Source organism: Brachypodium distachyon, chromosome 1, assembly GCF_000005505.3.
Source record: "Brachypodium distachyon strain Bd21 chromosome 1, Brachypodium_distachyon_v3.0, whole genome shotgun sequence".
Classification (NCBI taxonomy): Eukaryota; Viridiplantae; Streptophyta; class Magnoliopsida; order Poales; family Poaceae; genus Brachypodium; species Brachypodium distachyon.
In genome coordinates this window covers 6,442,994-6,464,473 of record NC_016131.3, presented here as the reverse complement: position 1 = coordinate 6,464,473, position 21,480 = coordinate 6,442,994, and the positions used below count along the sequence as shown (strand labels likewise).

At 46.1% G+C, this 21,480-nt stretch overlaps 3 protein-coding genes across 11 annotated transcripts; 2 read left to right on the top strand and 1 right to left on the bottom strand.

The window, feature by feature from the left end:
• Nucleotides 1-155: 155 nt before the first annotated feature.
• On the top strand, nt 156-5,639 carry LOC100845132 (protein transport protein sec23-1). Of its 3 annotated transcripts, none has more exons than XR_730167.3 (3): nt 156-900; nt 1,762-3,704; nt 5,161-5,639. XR_730167.3 is itself a non-coding variant. In XM_003559785.4 (2 exons), the coding sequence occupies exons 1-2, from the start codon at nt 307-309 to the stop codon at nt 3,421-3,423; spliced, it is 2,256 nt and encodes a 751-aa protein (XP_003559833.1). In that variant the 5' UTR covers nt 156-306; the 3' UTR covers nt 3,424-3,910. The 3 variants fall into 3 exon arrangements, 1 of the variants encoding a protein (XP_003559833.1); XR_002961683.1 differs by having other exon boundaries at nt 1,762-3,795; XM_003559785.4 differs by lacking the exon at nt 5,161-5,639 and having other exon boundaries at nt 1,762-3,910.
• On the bottom strand, nt 4,345-6,806 carry LOC100844126 (auxin-responsive protein IAA13). The gene is made up of 5 exons (XM_003559781.4): nt 6,392-6,806; nt 5,183-5,439; nt 4,973-5,075; nt 4,792-4,853; nt 4,345-4,711 (listed from the first exon to the last, which is right to left on the bottom strand). The coding sequence occupies exons 1-5, from the start codon at nt 6,601-6,603 to the stop codon at nt 4,674-4,676; spliced, it is 672 nt and encodes a 223-aa protein (XP_003559829.1). The 5' UTR covers nt 6,604-6,806; the 3' UTR covers nt 4,345-4,673.
• An 8,155-nt stretch (nt 6,807-14,961) lies between these two features.
• Nucleotides 14,962-19,824, top strand: LOC100820850 (pentatricopeptide repeat-containing protein At3g04750, mitochondrial). 7 transcript variants are annotated; one of them, XM_024458017.1, is made up of 5 exons: nt 14,962-16,673; nt 16,779-16,980; nt 17,245-17,353; nt 17,933-18,104; nt 18,415-18,720. In XM_024458017.1, the coding sequence occupies exons 1-2, from the start codon at nt 15,167-15,169 to the stop codon at nt 16,970-16,972; spliced, it is 1,701 nt and encodes a 566-aa protein (XP_024313785.1). In that variant the 5' UTR covers nt 14,962-15,166; the 3' UTR covers nt 16,973-16,980; nt 17,245-17,353; nt 17,933-18,104; nt 18,415-18,720. The 7 variants fall into 7 exon arrangements, with proteins under 7 accessions (XP_024313785.1, XP_014754145.1, XP_014754151.1 ...); XM_014898659.2 differs by lacking the exon at nt 18,415-18,720 and adding an exon at nt 19,688-19,824 and having other exon boundaries at nt 14,962-16,980; XM_014898665.2 differs by having other exon boundaries at nt 14,962-16,980; nt 17,939-18,104.
• The last annotated feature ends 1,656 nt before the right edge of the window (nt 19,825-21,480 follow it).

Genomic DNA, 21,480 nt, shown 5'->3' with positions numbered 1-21,480 from the left:
TGGCCCAGGAATCATCTAATGACTTGGGCCTGGCACATCAATCGAGCACGCTGTTCGACGGATTTGCAACAACAAACCAACCGTTCCATTGTCATCTAACGGTGTTGGCGGACCGTCCAAGAATAGAAAGAAAGGGGGAGGGGGAGAAGCTGGAACCTGGAAGGCTGGAGGGAAGCAGCCAAACAGGTAGGGGGGAAGGCCGGAAAAAAGAAAGGGATTGAGATTTGAGAAAGGAAGCAGAGCAAATGGCAGGGGAACATTGCAAAACCCTAGTCGCCACTCCACCGCCCATCTGATTCGATTCCGATGGACTTCGCGGAGCTGGAGGCGGTGGAGGGCCTCCGGTGGCCGTGGCACTCGTGGCCGACCACGCCCTCCGCGGCGGCGGCGCTCGTCGTCCCCACCGCCGTGCTCTGCACGCCGCTCCACCCCACGGCGCCCGACCTCCTCCCGATCCTCCCCTACCCGCCCCTCCGCTGCGCCTCGCCCGCCTGCGCCGCCGCACTCAACCCCTTCTCTCGCGTCAACCACGCCTCCGCGCGCTGGTCCTGCTCCTTCTGTGGCTCCACCGCCAACCCCTTCCCGCGCCACCTCTCCCCCGACTCGCTCCCGGCCGAGCTATTCCCCACCCACTCTAGCGTCGAGTACACGCTGCCCCCTGACCCTGCCGAGGGGGTCGGAGCTCAGCCTGCCATCGTATTTGTCGTCGATGCGGCCACCGCTGGGGCCGAGCTCGCTGCGCTCAAGGCCGAGGTGCTCAGGGTCGTGCAGGGGCTGCCTGAGAGGGTCAGGGTAGCTCTCGTCACATTCTCTGCGTCGGTATGGGTGCATGATCTCGGCTTCGAAGGCTGCTCCAGGGTAGTTGTGTTCAATGGGGAGCGTGAGCTGGAGTCGGACAAGGTTGGTGTATTCTGAATTTTTGATGTGATCATACTATCCTAGGGTGTTGTTTTAGTTAGATTTCATGGTAGTTGGTAGAAACTATCAGTGTTGTACACCCGTTAGTCCGTTTAAGGCTTTAAGCTGTCCAGCAACTAGGAATCACATTTTCTTCCACTGACTTTTGCTAAATAATAATGTAACAGTGCGTGGTGGCTTAAATTAGCCCCATTTGCTGGGAGCTTACCCTGATAAAAGCCCAGGCCCACCCAACCGAAGACTTGAATCACCAGTCAGTACGGGGTGAAAAAATAGTAGCTTTCTGATTCAAAGTTAATGGATATCGCGCTTTGACTTACGCCTCATTTGTAGGGAGCTTAGATGAGAACAGCTTCTAGCATAAAGCCATGTTTATTGAGGCTTTTCTGCAAACCCATGCTCCCCAAATGGGCCATAGCTTAGTTTCTGAATTCTAAAGTGAAATGAACATCATACATTAAATTAAGTAGCCCACTCTCTAAAATCTTAGTGATTTTGAAGTTTCACCCTGCATTTTTTTGTGGTATACATGAGTAGGCAGGGTGTGTATTTTTTGTTATAAGATAGTTATCTGATCAGTGAACTCATGGGAAAATTGTTAAAGCTCTGCTTAGATGCCCTGTTATTGTTGTTGCCTAAATGACGAATGATATGTTCTGTTGTGAAGTTCAAATATGTTCGGAAAGATAATTGATTAATGATTATGCAGCTGTAATTTCAATTGACCTAGTCACACGTTCTCTGCTCATGTCATTCACTCATCTGCTGTGATAATCAATTCTCTTTGTATAATTAATTTGCCTTCATTCCTGTGTAACTCACAGGCCTTCTATTATGTTTCAGATACAGCAACTTCTAGGAGTTCGACAGTCACGATACCAAAAATTGGCTACGCCAATGGCCATTGAAGTACAGAGATTTTTGTTGCCTGTTTCTGAATGTGAGTTTAACATCACATCTGCAATAGAGGACATGAACTCCATGTCTTCTTGCCCACGTGGGCATCGCCCTTTAAGAGCCACCGGTGCTGCTATTTCAACAGCTATTGCTCTTCTGGAAGGTTGCTGCTCCGCTAACACTGGTGGCCGGATCATGGTTTTTACATCTGGTCCCACGACAGTGGGTCCTGGGCTTGTGGTGGAAACTGATCTTGGGAAAGCAATTCGCTCGCATCGTGACATTTTCAACGGCAATGTGCCCCTCATTGAAAAAGCCCAAGACTTCTATAAGAAAGTTGCTAAGAGATTAACAGACAATTCATTAGTTCTTGATCTGTTGGCGTGCTCACTCGACCAGGTTGGGGCTGCAGAGCTGAGGTATCCAGTTGAAGTGTCTGGGGGCTTAATGGTGCTTACAGAGTCATTTGAGTCCGAACAGTTTAAAAGTTGTTTAAGGCAAGCCTTCAAGCGTGAAGGTATTGATTACCTTAACATGAACTTTGGTGCAACGATCGAAATAGTGACATCAAGGGAAGTCAAGATTTGTGGTGCCCTTGGTCCCTGCATCTCCCTGCACAGAAAAAACAGATTGGTTAGTGAGAAAGAAATTGGTGAGGGTGGTACAAATAGTTGGAAAATGAGCACACTGAACAGCAAAACATGTATTGCTTTCTTCTTCCGAGTGGATTGTAGACGTGATACTGAGCCCCCAACTGTCTTCTTTATCCAGTTCATGACAAGGTATCGACATGGTGATGGTAGCTATCGCCTAAGGGTAACGACTGTTGCGAGAAGATGGGCTGGACCTCGATCTCCTGAAATTGTTACCGGATTTGATCAGGAAGCTGCTGCAGCAGTTATGGCCAGGCTTGCTGTTCACAGAGCAGAGACATACCATGTTAGAGATGTAATACGATGGCTTGATAAGATGCTTATTCGCTTTACTGCTAAGTTTGGAAACTATGTCCCTGAAGATCCGTCTACATTTCGGTTGTCAACTAATTTCTCCTTGTATCCCCAGTTCATGTACTATCTGCGAAGGTCACAGTTCATTGATGTTGTCAACAGCTCTCCTGATGAAACTGCTTTCTTTCGGTTGATGCTGAATAGGGAGGGAGTTGTGGGATCGCTGATCATGATCCAGCCAACTTTATTCCAGTACTCATTTGATGGACCACCTATTCCTGTACTGCTAGATGTCAGTTCCATCTCTCCTGATGTCATTTTGTTATTTGATTCGTACTTCTATATTGTGATTCATTATGGCTCGAAGATTGCTCAGTGGAGGAAACTTGGCTATCACAAGGACCCAAACCATGAAAATTTACGGAAGCTGCTGGAAGCACCAGAAGTTGATGCAGAGGCACTATTGACGGATCGTTTCCCAGTGCCAAGACTCATAAAATGTGATCAGCATGGCAGCCAGGCCAGGTTTTTACTAGCCCGGTTGAATCCATCTGTTACACAGAAATCACAGCTTTCTGAAGGGTCGGAAGTCATATTCACAGATGATGTTAGTCTGCAAGTTTTTATTGAACACTTGCAGGAGTTGGCTGTTCAGGGTTAGCGATGCATGGACCTGGCCATGTCTCTGCTATCCCAGTTGGGCCCATTGCAGATCCTGAAGATGCGGCTTTCTGAGAGATCAGATGTCACATTCACAGATGATGTTTACTTGCAAGTTTTATTGAACACTTGCAGTAACTGGCTGTATAGGATGAATGAGTTCATGTGGATTATGTACATCTTATTTTCTGGTCGTCTGTTATGTTGGAAATATTGAGGTCTGCTACCTGGAGGAATGGAATCTCCTTGATCTATTGTACATTGCTCCAACTCCAGTTTGATGTAAGCCAGCCACCCTTTTAGTTTTCGAATAGCGTGTGATGTTATCAATCTTTACCCTTCACGAACGTTGAGGTGCCTCTGAACACGTTTGGTATGCACTAAATCATCTATCATTCCTGTTCTGGTTATGCAATCTGAGTATCTGACAGAATGCTATTTTATGGAGAATTATGGATTCAGTTTCAGTTTTGTAGGCATGATACATCCTTTAAGCAGAGCCAATTCTATTATGCAAACAGTGCTATGTAACATGCCTTTGATCCTCTTTACATAACATCCACATGATCCTTTCGAGAATTTGATCTCACTGGTGTGTGATTCCAATGCTCTGTGACACCTTGCAGACCAATCATGATATAGACATATTATATATTGGAAACATCTCCCTGCCATAAATGCCCGACGAATAGATTATGGTTAATTTGTTTATGCAATGTACTTAGCTTTGTTATCACCACAACTCTAGCAAGAGCAAGGAAGCTTCTTGCTATGATCATGCTATCATACCGCGAGGCCCAACCTTCTCAATAACTCAATGACAGATAGGCCAAGTTATAGTAATGGATTCCCCATCCCCAAGCACATGGCTTGTTCCCTCCCACTTGATCACACACAGATTACAAAAATATTGTGCTTATAATTAACAAACAGGTTAACTTGCAAGGTACCATAATAATAATAGTCTCATTGATGCCCTTTACTTAACAATCACACACACTTAATTAACAACATTGGAATATAATCACCAAGTAGATTCTGGGACACATGGTAGGGAACATCACATAACACCAATCCAGCTACACACGAATAGATTATTGCTTCTGGTCCATCAACAAATTAAACATGACAACTCTCCCTTCTTTTAATCCAACTAATAATTAAAACATCATATATCTAAAGAAACCACAACACACTGCAAGAACACCATTCTTATGGCACCGTACTCATCATCTTAATACTGCAACATCTTTAGCTCTTGTTCTTGTACTTGTCCTTGGCCCTTGGTGCTGAAATAAAAAGTCTCTTGGGGATAAGAATTAAGATATAAATCTTGAAATGGAAGAGAATTTTGGCTGAAGATACTGACCAAGACCGATGGCTTCGGAACTCTTCATGATCCTCAAGCGTTTGCATGAAGCAACAAACATCCTGCGGGGTAGTTGATCAGCCAACGAAAGAAACTTAAGTCTACACCTCGCTTAATTACATTCTAATCATGAGGTCGTAAATACGGGAGTAGATCAGGGGTGAAGAACGAAGTAACATACTCCCATGGGACATCTCCAACAAGCATCCAGTCACCATCCTTGTCTTCGTAAGTAGTAACAACATCTGAACCATTCACTGCCTCAACCATTTTCCCCTCGTTCCCTGACAATATTGATGCTGCTCTTGTTAATCCAATTGTATACTTGCAGCAAAACAATTAACATTAGTTGATAATCTGCTCTTGCAGGTTCTCATGCCGACGGATTTACCAGTAGCGCTGAAGGTACTGAACATCTTCTGCAGAGCAATGGAGAGGTCCTTGTAGGTGTTGTACATCTTGAGGTCCACCTTGCGCAGGTACGGCGCACCGTCCATGCTCACCTTCACAAAGGCAGACCCGTTGCCACCAGCAGTAGCAGCAGGCTGCTCCTTCTCGGCTTCCTCTTCCTTCTTGATCTTCACCGACTGGACGGTCATGGCGTTCCTGCGGTACGATCGGACTGGTGGCCAACCAACAGCTTGTGCCCTGATTATATGCAACACACAGAATTAGCTACACATTTGCCACTTGATATTTTTTTCATGTACCAATTCTAATCTAGCTGTGTCTAGTCTACTGGTGCTGTAAAAATAAATAAGATTCTTTGCTGTTGTAACTGGAAGTTCTATCTAACTAGATCATGCATGTTACTATATTCTTTCTGGTAGCCAACTCTGTTTAACTAATGTATGTCTGTGGCAACTTTATGGTAGTACCATTGTGGTGTATAATGAAAATGGCATCAACTTTAGTTATCGCCACATGATTCATGAACCAGCATGATTATTCAGAACGAAAGTATCTACAGATGCGGTGCTCTGGTCTCGCTGTTCCAAATAACTTCTCTTCGTTTCTAGAACAGAAAATGAAAGGGAATACTTCTTTTTCCAATGGAATCTGCCATGGCATGTAGAGAGTACAGATCACCTTTCTTTTTCCTGACATCTACCAGCTACTGCACAAAGCAGGCATCAAGAATGAATATATTATGGTTTAAAAGGTGATAATAATTCGCCTCAGCACTTTAGGGGCGACAACGAACATAACACACAAGATGGTGTCGCCTTGTGCGCTTTCTGCCATGGGATCTCTTTTGTGGATATTTTGCCCTACTTAAAGTGCTGTTCGTTGGCATGCCATGTTTTTCAAGATGCTAATAAATATTGTAAATCCAAACTTGAGAAAGTAATTAGAAAGGGAAAACTAACAGCCTGCATATGCACATGCACATGCTCTCTACAGGTGTCATGTCATACATGTATAGATCTTCTACTCTGCATATCATACCCAAAGAAAAAGAATCTAGTTTCATCCATATAGCACTCCAGGAAATTTCGATAACTATTCTAGTACCGCTAAATTATCGCTAACAAGATGATTATGTGTAATCCTGCTAGCAGCATATGCACAGATAGATATGTTGGGTAAGAAGACATACTTGGGAGCAGGTGGTTTCTCGGGGTCGGCGGCCGCCTTCTCGGCGGCAGGCTCCGGCTTACCGGAGTCTTTCTGCACGCCGCCTGTGGGCAGAGTCAGCTTCAAGTCAATGGTGTCCTCATAGCCCCTCTTGGCAGCCTTGGCCGCCTCAGCGCCGCCTCCCGGCAGCCCGAGCCGGAGCTCCGTCCCGACATCAACGTCGGCGCCAGCCATGGCGAGCTGGTTGGCTAGCTAGCCTGTCACGGCCGTTGGGTGTCCTCCTCCCGGCTTGGACACCTCCACGGTGGCTAGTTGAGAGCTGCCTGCTGATTCCTTGGTTAATTTCTCTCCCTGTGTGTGTATGTAAAGTAAAGAAGCTTTGTTGTGGTGGTGGAAGAGAGGACCCAAGAACTGGGTAGGGGCGTGTATATATAGAGGGGAGATCGGGAAAGAGGGTTGTGAGAGGAAGAGGTAAATGCTTTGCTGGGAGGGTGGTAGGGACTAGGGAGAGAGAGAGAGGGGGATGGTGTGGGGTTAGAATAGAACATCAGTTAGTTAAGGGCATGCATATGAGTGAGGCTGCTTGGAGGTTGGAGCCAATAATTTTTGTTTCCGTGTTTCCCCTGTTTGGATCCTCTGTTCAGGGGTTCAGAGATTAGCAAAGGTGTTGCCGTGTTGGTAATAGCAACGTGTGGGGCTTTAGCAAAGGGGGATAAAATGCCGACGGTGTGCATGGGCCCGCAAATGTAGTCTGATTGTTTAACAGCGAATTCTTATACTCCGTTCCAAAATAAGTCTATACAAATTCACGTCACTTATTTTGACACGGAGGGAGTATGAATGTAGGCCCCGAGTTTCAGAATTTGAACTCTTCTACACTTACAGCTCATTTGGCTCCCATCGTGTGGGCCTGAATTCTGCTATTCGTTTTGAATTCCAGAAACCAAGGAGTACATAATTGCGTACGGAAATTCAATTTGAGATTTCATGAATCACACCTATACCTATCTCTAATTTCTCTCTAAAAGACATTATTTCTCTGAAATTGGCTGTCATTCTAAAAATTCATATGGTTGCCAAACATGATTTTGAAATCTGAAATTCAAATTCAACCAAATGAAATCAATCCTATCAAAAAAAATGATTTCATTTATAAATCAGGGCTACAAAATGAGTTGTTAAAGAAACTCTTTTAAAAAAAAATCCCACTGCAAAGTGTTACTAGTTTAGATTAAGTAAAAAAAATCTTATGAAAATGAAATAAAATCAGAGGCACACTGTACACAAAGGACACGTTGAGGCAGTGTTTGGTTAAAGTAATGAGATAGAATAGTTTGGACCATACGATATCACCATTTTTGATGAACCGTTTAGTTCCACATAAACAAATAATATTTCACATTGTAGAACCAAAGCCGTTTCATCTTGTTTTGCCTCATTCCTTCTAGAGAAATAATTTATTGTGTTCCATTAACAAATTTAAATTAGCAGCGAAAAGTCGTATTACAGACCACAGCAGTGTTCAAAATGACATCTTTTATTACCAGCAAAACAGAAAATGACATCTTTTATGATTACATCTGTTTCCAAATTTTTTACAGATGAGAGATGGTGATTGGTGTAGCTCAACACTAGTACCTTCTTTAAATTAAGCTCAACATATGATTCTTGATCCGTTTTCAACCCTGGTGCTTCTTTGGTTTATCAGCTCTACAACGAAAGATAAGTTTGGAGGTGCAAAATCTTGTGGGAAAACAGCCGTTGATAAACCTAGCTAGAGTGCTATTGTTTGCAAAAGACAATGTGGTCAAAGGAGCACGCACGGGTTGGCAGGACGCAGACAATCCACGGGGGCCAGCTTCGTGGCGCTGCTGGTGCCGGTGCACGGGTCGGGAGTGGTGGAACGGACCATGCGGAGGAGGTCCACCGTGCAGACCGCCGCGCCGACACGTGTCGCAGGATGCGCTGTCCGTCGCCAGTTTTGCCGGTGGCTGGTGTCCGTTCCCTTTCCCCTTCCTCCCTGCAACCTGCATGACGCGCCCCATGACCGTCATCGCCCTTCTCCCCTCCGACCGAGCCCCAACGATTTTTCACCGCGGGTCCCCGTTCACCACTGCTTCCTGTGGGGTCCGGAGTTCCAGATCCCAGGCTCTCCGGGGCCCACATCCTGCACAGGACGTCGATCGCCTTCGCCGCGGGCCCGACCGTTAACAGTAAACGAACTGGCCGATCGAGCTGGCCACCATAAATTTTTTTAGAGACTTTTTTTGCCTCGATTTTTCCTCAGTCGGGAGGCGGTGAAAACCGGGTGGGTGATGATGATCCGTGACTTGGGCAAGGAAAGAGGCTGTTGGGAAAAAAAAAGGGGTGTTGGGATGCCCGGGCCAACGGGTCGGCGGGGCCCGCGTGCTGGGAGGGGTGGGGACAGGTCAACTCAGGTGTCGGCCCCACGCCGCGCGCATGTGGTGGGAGGGGGGGGGGGGTGTGTGAAACTGTGAACGGATTCTCAGCGCCACGCGACCGCGCTTTTAAATTTGCTGTATACTCTAATCAATCAGTTCCTGGGTGATTAGATTAGGGGATTATACTATGCGGGGCTAAACCTAATTTTGAGGGTTAGCATGACAGCGCAGGATTTCTTAGCCCCCAATCATTCCCCCCGGCCACCCAATTAAGTTTCACTGGTGACAGGAGCTGAATCTACAGGGGACGAATTAAGGTAGCACGACTCCGTAGCATGCATGCAGTACACCGTACAGAGACGCCCGCGCGCAGACAGTTAGTTACTCAAAGAGGCATATCGGCTACTAGCTGGCGCGCCTGGAGCCCTGGATCAAATCTGGAAACTCTGCACAGGATCTAACTGTCTAAGCAGAAGGCAATGTACACATGAGAGGATGCAGAGCACGTAGCGTAGATCTGCATCACGATCTATCGATTAATTTCGCGATTAACTCTGTGGCAGCATTGCCAGATCGATCGATATATCTTGTTGTCTAGCCTAGAAGTTAATACTCCTCGTTCGAGAAAACAGAAGAGAAATTAATAGTCGTGATCCATTCAACAAAACTCCGGCCGGACGATAGAATGGAGCCAGCGGTACGTGATGTTTACATGAAAGCGAAAAGTGAAGTGCGGCAGAGACGATAGAGATGATCGAATATTGTTGGACTGGTCATATATGGCATTTGGCATGTAGCCTGCGAGGCTATTTTCTAGTCGTCTGATTTTTAAGAAAAGAAATTAAATCTCAATTGACGTATCAGAACCGCTGAATTATGATCTTATTAAGATTTGATGATTCCCAGGTCCCATCCCTCAGGTGCTACCGTTGAATTAAAATCCGACGGCGAAGTAGGTCGATTGATCTCTAACTAAACAAACATGCGACTTCTAAATGACAAAACCGTTAATTATTTAGCTACACGGATAAGAAAAATATAGCTGGATCGATCGACGATATATATATATACACAAATGCGTACGCATATATAGAAGGCTATGGAACGAACCGGGCATATACAATTCAGGAGATATATAAAAATATAGATGATGGATGGACCGACGATTGGCATTGGTGCGTACGCGTCTGTACTGCACGGTATACGTACGTTGGTGGCCGCGGCGGCCGGGCCGGGTATAATGGGAGGGAGGAGTGGGAGCATGTGGGGTGGGTGCGGGTGTGTCGCCGGCGCGCTGAACCCAGGGCCATGTGCCCCGGGCCGGTGCACCCCACCGCCCCCTCAAACTCTCCGATCCCCTGCCGCATGCGGGCGCGCGTACTACGTTCTCATATCCTTTCTCATATGGATCGACGCATATGCATGTCTCAGTTGTCTCTCTAGCCTAGCCTAGCTAGCTAAACGGCTAGTAGTTAAACCACCGATCGCGATGCATCGGTTTTCGCTCAAATTGTCTGTTCCCTTGACTAGCTCGATCGAGTTACTTGACTTACTCGCTAGGGACAGCTTGTATATATGCTTCGTTTCTGACTTCTTCTGAAGTGCCGGGGTTTATTGCATTGGCTGACTTAATAATTCCGTTGGAGTAGTCATGTGAATGCATAAGTGGAAGTATTTGTATACTAGCAAGATTGACTGTGGACCAATTAAGTTAATTAATGAACAACTTTCTTGAATAATTGCAAACGGTTTGTGTGGGGAGTACTCCAGTATATATTTATGGTTGTGTACGGCATCGGAGATGTAGTCCATATGACGCACGCATTCAGCACCCATATCTAGGCAACAGACATCAAGTATATATGGCCATGATCAACACATAACATTCTTAGCTTGTATCCTTGTGGTAAACGGCAAACTCTTGGACTTCAGACTTCTTCGTATTTATGGTCTTGTCTTACTTTTCCTTTTTGCCCGAAAAGAGGTGTACCCAGCCTGCATTAATCGATGCACATAATCATTTGTGCTAGCTGTAGAGTTTTAAAACAGAGTATCATAGGATTTATATTGTGGGTAAGAAGTCAACCATCGTTGAAATAGATGATACGTACAAAAAATGCTTATGCATCTTGTAGTCCATATGCTCACACTAGTCCACATGAAAAAGTCAAGATCACAAACGCGTGTGGCCTTGTAGATAACCTACAGAAAATAATAACCCTAGTCTTTTGTAAAAAAACAGCATCATTATCAGCTCCATTTAACCAATTTCCAAGCATATTTGTTACATTGGTCTTGAACTACATATACTTGACATTTGTATACCCGGAGAAACCATGGGTACTTAATAAAAGTAAAATAGCACAGTAATTATTTTAATTCCTCAATATGAAAATGTGAGCTCGATTGGTGAGACTGGGAAACACACCATCTTCTTTTTTTCTTCATTACGATCAACATGGGAACACACCATCTGAGAGCACCACTTGTAATCAATCATCAGCAGCATCCCCTTTCATTGCAAGCAAGTGAGCAACTCTGTGATTGGGATATTGAGACGGTGATGATGATACACATGCGTTAGTCTAATAGCAGCAGTACGACTCTCGGAGCTAACCGGCCCCGGCCCGAATATAACAATAGTAGGAGTATATGCAGCACCCCCCAGCGGTCTAGAAATATGCTCCATGGCGCATGTGCTCGCGCGCCCGACGGGTTCCTGCCTGCCCCTACGGACGAGGCTTCCACGGATCAGCACGATCCAAGAAGTAGCATGCAGAATGATGAGAAACTTACCTGCAGCCGGCGCCGGGGCCAACAAGTTTGCATACATGCATGTGTGTATGTTTCTCACAACACTGGCATGCATATTGCCAGCTCGATGGACGATTTTACTGTACTTTTCTTTGTACGGTACTGGTAGGACTACCGTGTTGCGTGCATGCATATGCATGCATGCATGCAGCCGGCAGGCAGGCCTGGGGAGACGTGCCCGGTGCGGGAAATGTTGCTGCTGTGTCTGTCTAGTTTTCGGGGAGGAAAAGAAAATAAAACGCTGCTCTGGTTTTACACTACTGACTGTCCGACTGAGGGAGCTGCATGCAACCGCAGATGTCCTGTCTGAGTGGGCTGCAGCCGCAACGCCAGAGGCACGTCTGGGTGTCGCGGGCAGGCAGGAACTGAACCCCATGCTAGCTCGATCGATGTACACGTAGTGCTAGCTAGCTGCGTGCCTGCGTATACTGGAAAATCAGTGCTGGGTGCACTACAGTTTGCCCTTTCGTCGTGTCGCCTATTTGACCTTGTGCAAACTCTAGGAAGTAGGAATACTATGCTACTGCGGCTAGCTAGTAGCGCTCTTGGTTTTGGCCCGATCGAGTGGAGGAAGGCACGCCAAAAAGTTCCGATCAATTCATGCACTTTAGCAACTGCAATTCGCAAACTCACAGCAAAGATCGATCCCCATCTGTTTGGAAAACTGGAACCGACGAGAACGGCACTAGAGCTCGCACTGCACGCAGAGCATATGCCAATGGTACGTACTCCATTACGTAAGCAGATCGGACGGGATAGAAGTGCAGGCAGGCCGGGAAAAGGAATAAAGGAACGGCCGGGAGAAGAAGCAGCGTATGTCGAGTGTAGGTGGAGCAAAGCATGGCCGGCCTGCCTGCCAATACCCCCCCAGCCCCCAGTACACGGTCGCGTGCGCCACGACACCCGCCCGCACCCATGCCGGTGCATGGAATCGAGCTCACACGCACAATATTCCTACCAAACAAGCCCCCCTCCCCCCCGTATCAGCGTCAAACCCATGCCCATGCGCGCGCGATCTCTAGATCCCGAGACGTACAGAGACGACACTGCCGGCCGATGCACGGATCGGCACGTACATGCGTACGTACGTACACGCGCGCGTATGGGCGTAGCGGGGGAGTCAGGAGCCAGCCATTCCCATACGTATGTGCAGGCAGTTCGGCCGGCCGTGCCGCTCCCTTGTCGCCGTCGGCGCCCATTATTCGCTGTCGGCCGCGCGCCCGCGTCGGTTAACGGGGCTTGCTATAGCTCTCGCTCGATCGCGTGTTTCCCTTTAATTTCCTCGCCCCGGTGATATCGATCGAGACGATGTGATCGCGTGCGATCTCCATCGATCCATCCATCCATCCATCGTGCTAGTGGCCTATTGCTGCTAGTGCTCGACCGACCGGGCCGGCCGGGTAACAGTGCGTGATGTATACGGATCGATATGCATGCGATTGCGATGCGAGCACTAGTGCTCCGTGGATCCATCGATCTACTGCTGCTTTGCAGTTTCTCCCCGTGTCGCCATCGTCGTCGCGCTCGCGCGACGGATTTGATCGAAAGCCGCTGGCGTCATGTGTCCGTGCGGACGTGTTGATCAGTTAATTAGCGCGCGCGCGAGCATCGATCTGCGGTGGTGTGGAATTCTCTGGATCGATACACTTGTGGGTCGAGGAGGGGAACAGGGCGAAATGTTCCCTAGCTTGCCGCTAACTCCGATGGCTGTCTTATCCTTTTTCTACCTTTTTACTCAGGCTCTGATTAATTTGTGCAGACCCCGGCGGGGAAAGTAAAGTTACATATGCATCATCCATTATCTAGAAGAAAATTCTCTGGTTTCGATGATAGGTGGTACAGTAACATCGTAGCACTATTTCTGAACCCACAAGTCATGTATATATAGTCGCATGCTAGCTAGCTATCCAGTATATATTGATATAAGCTGGTTAATCGTCACACGTGTCATGCATGCCACGAGCAGCGTGTCGCCGACACGTATACATGAACATGCATGCATGCTAATTAACCGGCCTGCATGCAGCCAGACTGGCCCGATCCAGACATGAAACAGCTAAGCTGGCTATAGCCCCAAACTCAGCTCGCAGAACGTACACACATGAATGAAAGCACGCACGCACGCATCAACTGCAAGAGGCCGGGCCGGGGACCGCCGGCGATCGATCGCGACCTCGACGAGCATGCATGCAGGTACACCTTCTTACATATTGCCAGCAAGCGCACGTGAACCAATTAAGACCCCACCAATCGGCTTAACTTACTCCAAGCAGGCCCGGCAGCTAGCTCGCTCGCACGCACGAATGCACGCGTGCGATGCAAAATGCAAGCATACATGTAGCCACGTATGTACGTGCGGGCCGGGCCAGGGCTCCCATGAATGAACGGACCATCGATCATGCATGATTTGCATGCCGAGATGGATGGGTTCGGGCCGGCCGGGGTTCGATGGCAATGCCATACTTCACCGGCAAGTACGTACGTACAAGTCGTCATGGGAATTAATGGGAATCGACGACGACACCGAATGGAAGGTGCCGTGCTCTGCTGCTGGTTGGTTCCCTCCCCAGCTCCCCTTCCGCCTCGGGGGACCCGGAGGAACGCGACCCTGTTCTTCGATTCTTTCCGTCCTACGGCACCTTGCACGCACGCGCAGCGGGCCGGGCCCGGGATCCATCCATAGATCCGTTCTGAACTTCGGATCGCTAATCTGAAACACAAATTAGTGCACCTTAATTATGTCTGCGGCGGGGAGAACAGCGAATTCTAAATTTACTGTTGAGAAAAGGGAGGATACATAAGAACAGTGGATTCGTGTGTCTTATAAGTTGACAGCTGCCCAAGACATGATCGGGCGAGCAGTTTAAGATGTTCTCGCATGTAGGAAACGGCCATATGGTGCGCAGCGCAGCTTTTGTCACGCGCAGAGATGTCTGGATGACTGGATACAAAGGCAAACATGACCAGATGGAGCTCTCTCTGAAAGTGCACCCTTTATATTTTGTAAGATGACTCTGAGTATGAGAGACTGAAAGATGGCTGGCTCAACGTCGAGCAAAAGCTTTACTGGATGGATTGGACGGCAACTAGCTCGCTTTCAGGTGATGCGAACGTGCCATGATATGACGTATCCCGAATGGACAAAGATGAACTGTTTGTTTTTTGGTTTTTCAGAGGATGAACTGGCCGTACCTGGTTGGCCCATCCATGATGCATCTGATGTAGCAATATAAAATAAATGGGCTTGCATTTGCAGCAGAGCCCATTTGGGGTGGGCTCCAAGCCCATCCAAATGGACTAGAGCCAGAGGTATGGAATTGAGGATTTGAGGGCGCGGTTAGTTGTTGGGCCGTCACGGCAACGCTGCCCCCCCCCCCGTCTGCCACCAACCGCCGCCGGCCCGGCTCCGCGGCGCGCGAAGTCACGCACTCGGACCCTCGCGGCGCCGCCGGCGGGGAGCTCTTCTCCTCAACCCAGAGACCCATATACCGTCAGCCTCTGCGGCACGGAAACCGCGAGGTTAGCACGGCCGGCGGCGAGACTCGAACCCCTTCCTCCCTACAGCACACGCGGTCGCCGCGATGGCTACTGCCGCCGCGGCGGCGCGCCCCTGGGACCCGACCGTCTCGCTGCGGCTGGACCACCCGGCGCTCGTCCTCCTCGAGCGGTGCCGGGGCGGGGCGCGGCCGTTCAAGGCGATCCTCGCCCACATGCTCCGCGTCCGCCTCGCATTCGAGACCTTCCCCATGAGCCGGCTGCTCTACTTCGCCACCGTCGCCTTCCCGCAGTACACCCGCGAGGCCTTGCTCCTGTTCGAGCACTTCACGACTCGCCCCAACCTCTACTGCTACAACCTGGTGCTCTCGGCGCTCTCCTCCTCGCAGAGCCGGTCTGTTGCTCTCTACAAGTCCATGCTCGCGTCGTCCGCTTCCCCCGATGAGAAGACCTTCCTGTCGCTGCTGAAGTCTGTGGGGTGCGCGTCGGTCGGGAAGCAGGTACATGCTCACGTCCTTGTGAATGGCCTGCACTCGCGTGTGTACCTGCGGAACTCGCTGATCAAGATGTACCTTGACGCCGGCGATGCAGAGACGGCCGAGGCGATGTTCCAAAGTGTGCCGGTGCCGGATGTGGTGTCCTGTAACATCATGCTGTCAGGGTACGTCAAAGGAGGATGCGTCGTGAACGCGCTGCAACTTTTCCGTGATATGGCGTCGAGGGAGATTGGTGTTGATCAGTATGCGGCTGTTGCTCTCCTCTCTTGCTGCGGGCGGCTGAAGAACGCACTTCTTGGGAGGTCCGTTCATGGCGTTGTCGTGCGGAGGATGGATATAAAAGATAGGGGGTTGATTTTGAGCAATGCCCTTTTAGACATGTATGCCAAATGTGGAGAAATGAACACAGCCATGAGAGTCTTTGGTGAAGCTAAGGAGAAGGACGACATTTCGTGGAATACCATGATCGCAGGGTTTGCTAATGATGGCATGCTGGATCTTGCTAGTAAATTTTTCTTTGACGCGCCTTGCAGGGATCTAATATCCTGGAATACACTTCTGGCTGGGTATGGTCGATGCAGAGAATTCGCTGCAGTGATGGAACTATTCAATGATATGCTTTCCAGTCGTGTAAGACCTGATAAGGTGACTGCTGTTACTTTGATCTCTGCTGCTGTAAGCAAGGGAGCCTTGAATCTGGGAAAGAGCGTCCATGGCTGGGTGCTTAAAGAACATGGAACTCAAGATGCTTTCTTGGCTTCTACTCTTGTAGACATGTATTGCAAATGTGGAAATGTCAAATTAGCCTATGCTGTGTTTGAGAAGGCCTTGGATAAAGATGTTACCTTGTGGACAGCTATGATATCAGGCCTTGCATTCCATGGCCATGGAACCGAAGCATTGGATTTATTTTGGAATATGCAAAATGAGGGTGTAGCACCTAATGGCGTGACATTGGTCACTGTTCTGAGTGCATGTAGTCACGCTGGTCTGCTAGATGAGGGGTGTGAGATTTTTTATACTATGCAGAAAAGGTTCAACATTGAACCAAGAGTAGAACACTTTGGTTGCATGGTTGATCTCCTTGCACGATCAGGTAGGTTGTCTGATGCTGTAGGCTTAGCTAGGATGATGCCAATGAAACCAAGTCGCTCTATATGGGGTTCCATTTTAAGTGTGAGTTCATCCTGTCAAAATACAGAAGTTGCAGAGATTGCTTCGAAAGAACTCCTCCGTCTTGAACCTACAGAAGAAGGCGGATATGTTTTGCTTTCTAACCTCTATGCTGCTGGAGGTCAGTGGAACTACAGTAATAAAGTGAGAGAGAATATGGAAATGAGAGGTGTGAGAAAATCAGCAGGTGCTAGTGGTTTGGCTGTTGATGATGTGCCCTAATATGCTAGGTATAAGTACAACACTCTCGTGTATTATTCATAATCTATTCTCTTTATTCTAAATTTCTTTCTCTATGAAAAGTAAGTTCCCTTAAGCAACATTTCATGAAAAGTCCTTCTATGTAATATTTTTGTTCTGAGGACCACATTTCTGATTTCGGAAATATTACTATTTCAGCAAACCAATAATACTTGCATGAAAATGGTGTTGTTCCCCCCCTCTGTAAGTCTTGTTTTACTTCTCCTTAATTTTTATCTTCTGTCGGCAAGCAGGACTTGAAGCAGGAAACATGGGATAATTGGGAGAAGATCAAACTGTATGGTATGCTCTACCTTGAATGTGAAGAAACGTGCACTTCTTCAGTAAGCTGTATCTAATTATGTAAGTTCTACATGTAGTCATGTACCAATATATTACTGTATAGTCATATTTGAGAGGAGCAGCATGCGCTTGTTTTGCACTTACATTTAATTTAAGCATTTTACCAATCAACAGGAACTTGACATCAAAATCATTTAGGCCTTTCAGATGACACTAAATTTGATTCTCCAGTCAAGTACACAGACTGGCATATGTAAAAACGTGAAAAATGGGGAAGAAATTTCTATGACTTTTAACAAATACTATCTATATTTTGTCAAAATATACTATGTGCATTATGAAATTTGTGAGAACTTCAAACTACAGTGTACCAATGGCCTAGAATAATTCTTGCAGAAAGTTATGAACAAGTAAAGCTGTATAAAGGAAATAAACTTTTGTTTTCAGGAAGCGGAAACACAATTTTGTAGATGCTTCAGGTCCTTCTTTTATGATAGGAATCTTCCTAAGCAGTGAAAGGTTGAGTTGTACCTGTGTTAGAAGAGGAATTCTTTTTTCTGATTGTATTGTATGGTCAAATGTACCAATATCCCTTTCACTAGAAGTGAACCTTGCAACATATGTAATGTTCATTGACAGTTACAGTTTTATGGATGTGGACCTGATGTGATGATGATGACCGGCCACAACATCAAATCCTTATCAAGATACAGTTAGCATGAATGCATGATTACTGACACCGTTGCCACAATGGAAGAATGCAGAAAGCCAGCAACAGTGCACACAATATTGGTCATCGACTCTGTTGAAGGTAATAAATATTCGCTCCATTGTTTTTCCAGGAAAAAGAGTACAATAAAAGCAAATTATTTGCACAATGTACTAATCACCGAATTAATTCTTCCCACAAAATGTTTTTTGTTTTTCGATCATACCATTCCTTCTATTTAAGGAGAATCGTCACGAATCTTCCCAATTATTGGTTGTTACTACTCACAACCCACTAAACATGGCTGATACATTCTTGACATCTTTAAATAAGATCTCGCCAATCATTAACATGTGTAACAGTGGTAACATTGTCCCATCTAGCTGCTCACTGTTCAAAGCCACGTGGCCAGGCCTAGATGCCGCCCCTCCTGGTCATTAATCACCGCTCGCCGCCACCATATGGTACCCAAATGAGCTGCTGTTGCTGCACGGCTGCACCAGTCTCCCATGGTCTGGGTTCCACAGGTCAGGCGTTTACATCCCTTGTACCCAATTGTTAACTGCGACGCCAATTGTCTTGAGCCATGACAAATGCGTGCATGCAGCTTCATTTTCATTGAGCTCACTCCTGATCATGCCATGAACATTACAATCTTTTCTGCTGTAAGGATGTGCATTACAATCTTTTCTGCTGTAAGGATGAACATTAGAACCCAGATCTGTTGTCCCTTTGCGTAGTATCTTACACCAGGAGTGCATGCTAGTTGCATTTGAAGGATGGAATTAAGTCAGAGCATGCTGTTGTAGCATGTACCTAGTATATATATACTCAGCATCCTGACAACAGTTCAGATACTGGTATTTCGACATGCGCAATGATCAATCAACGTGGTTGCTGGAGAATAGCAGCAATCTTGCAGCTGAAAACACACAGGATGCCCTCAACAGTATAATACACCTGAGATGGGGGCCTGTCATGGTGAGGTTTTGTCTTCTGAGGAGCACATGAAACATACCATGCCAGGTCTCGGGAGTCAGGACCCCCTACCTGGAGGCCGAGGCCCGAGGGGCTCCAGTACCCATGCATGGGGCATGGGGTTGACGGGCAATCCATTTCAATCGATGCCCCTCAGAGAAGGAATGGCTGAAGGTGCAGATTTTGGGATCATACCTGACAGCTTGATAAATCCATCCAGGCATGCCAGGTGGTCAAACTGATTGCGGGCTTGCGGCCATGGAACGGGTCTTCTCCCACCTCCCCACAACACAACCTCCATCAGCCGGACAGCAAACCTTCGTACAGAACTCATGAGTTTTGCACGATAATTTATGGTTGCTGCGGAATGGAGTTTCACTTAATTGAGAAATCGAATTGCAATTCTGTCATTTCGACCTGAACCTTGTGCTGATTCTATAGACGACAGGTGAAAAATAAATAAATATGAAACGAATATCTAGAGCAGAAATCTTTCATACACGACTCCCATAATAAAGATTAGGAGAATTATATGGCTAAGCTGGACTGAGGATTTCGTAATACCTTAATTATGTGGTCATTTTCTCCACCGTATTTTTGCACTAATGTGTATTGCATTTTTTGTTTTGCAAATGTGAACCACACTTTTTTTTTGTGATAAGCGCACTTCATTAATTTTTGGATCGTTGTGCATTCTCTATTTACAGGAATGTGCACTGGAATTTTACACTTATGTGTACTACATTTTCTCTGAGTTGTGTAATGTACTTTCGGACTATTGTCTACTCCCCTTTATTTGTACCACACTTGCTAGTTGATTACTCCACGATTTTTGTGTACTCTAGTTTTATGTCTTGTGCCTGTATCTTATTTTCTTCTTCTTCAGAAACTAGCAGGACAGTGGTCCAGTTAAGTAGATAAAATAAAAGTGACCCTAATGCTGACCTTAAAAATATGAGTCAACCATTTGGAACAACCTAGACTCGCTAAATGGTTTAACTGCATAACCAAAAAAAAGGTAGAGATTTTGATGATCGATGTTAGAATGACATAAAGCTAATTATTTTGCTAATCATCTTTAAAATACCACATGCAACAATGGCTGCAATCAACCCATTTAGCGCATCCATAGGCTTGATAGACCGGTTGACTCTGCATAAATGGTAGATGTTTTGAGGGTGATAGCCACCGTATATCAATACACGAGACAACACTTGTACAATAAACCAAGTTCTTGTAGAAGGAAGGATTATATCAACAAAATTATTAACAATTTCTAGAAGAGCTATTTCACGGCACAAATTAGTGCATCTTAATTATGTGGTCATTTTTCCATTGTATTTTTACACTTATGTGTATTGCATTTTTTCATAAACATGAACTACACTTTTTTGTGCACCGCCTATTTACATGAATGTGCAGTGGAGTTTTATATTAATGTGTACTACATGTTCTTTGAGTTGTGTATTTTTGGATTGTTGTCTACTCAACTTTATTTGTTCCACACTTGTTACCAGTTGACTACTCCGCGATTTTTGTGTACTGTAGTTTTGTCTGTACCATATTCTTCTCCTTCAGACACTAGCAGGACATTGGTCTTTCAGTTACGGTAGACAATAGTGACCCTAATGTGCCGACCTTAAATAATGAGTCAACCATTTGGAACAACCTAGACTCCCTAAATGGGTTAACTGAATGACCTAAAAAATGGTAGAGATTTTGACGATCAATGTTAGAATGACATAAAAATAATTATTTTGCTAATCATCTTTAAGACTTATACCCCATTTAGTGGCTTACTGCATCCATAGACTTGCCATACGGGTTGACTGAACAAGAACATAAATGGTAGGTGTTTTGACAATGATAGCCACCATGTATCAATACAAGAGATAAGACTTGTACAGTAAACCAAGTTCTTGTAGAATGAAGGATTATATAAAGAAAATACTTAACAATTTCTAGAAGAGCTATTTCATGAGACAAATTAGTGCAGCTTAATTATGTGTTCATTTTTCCACTTATGTGTAGGGCATTTTTCGCAAAGTGGCGGACTACACATTTTTTTGCAATAAGTGTACTTCATTAATTTTTGAATTGTTGTGCACCGTCTATTTACACAAATGTGCACTGGAGTTTTATATTAATATGTACTACATTTTCTCTGAGTTGTCTAATCCACTTTTGGACTATTGTCTGCTCCACTTTGTTTGTACAACACTTGTTACCAGTCGAGGACTCCACAATTTTTGTCTACTGTGGTTTCTGTACCATATTATTCTCCTTGAGAAACTAGCAGCACATTGGTCTTTCAGTTAAGGTAGACAATAGTGACACTAATGTGCCGACCTTAAGTATGAATCAACCATTTGGAACAACCTAGACTCCCAAAATGGGGTAACTGAATGACCTAAAAAATGGCAGAGAATTTGACGATCAATGTTAGAATGACATAAAGCTAATTATTTTGGTAATCATCTTTAAGACCTATACCACATGC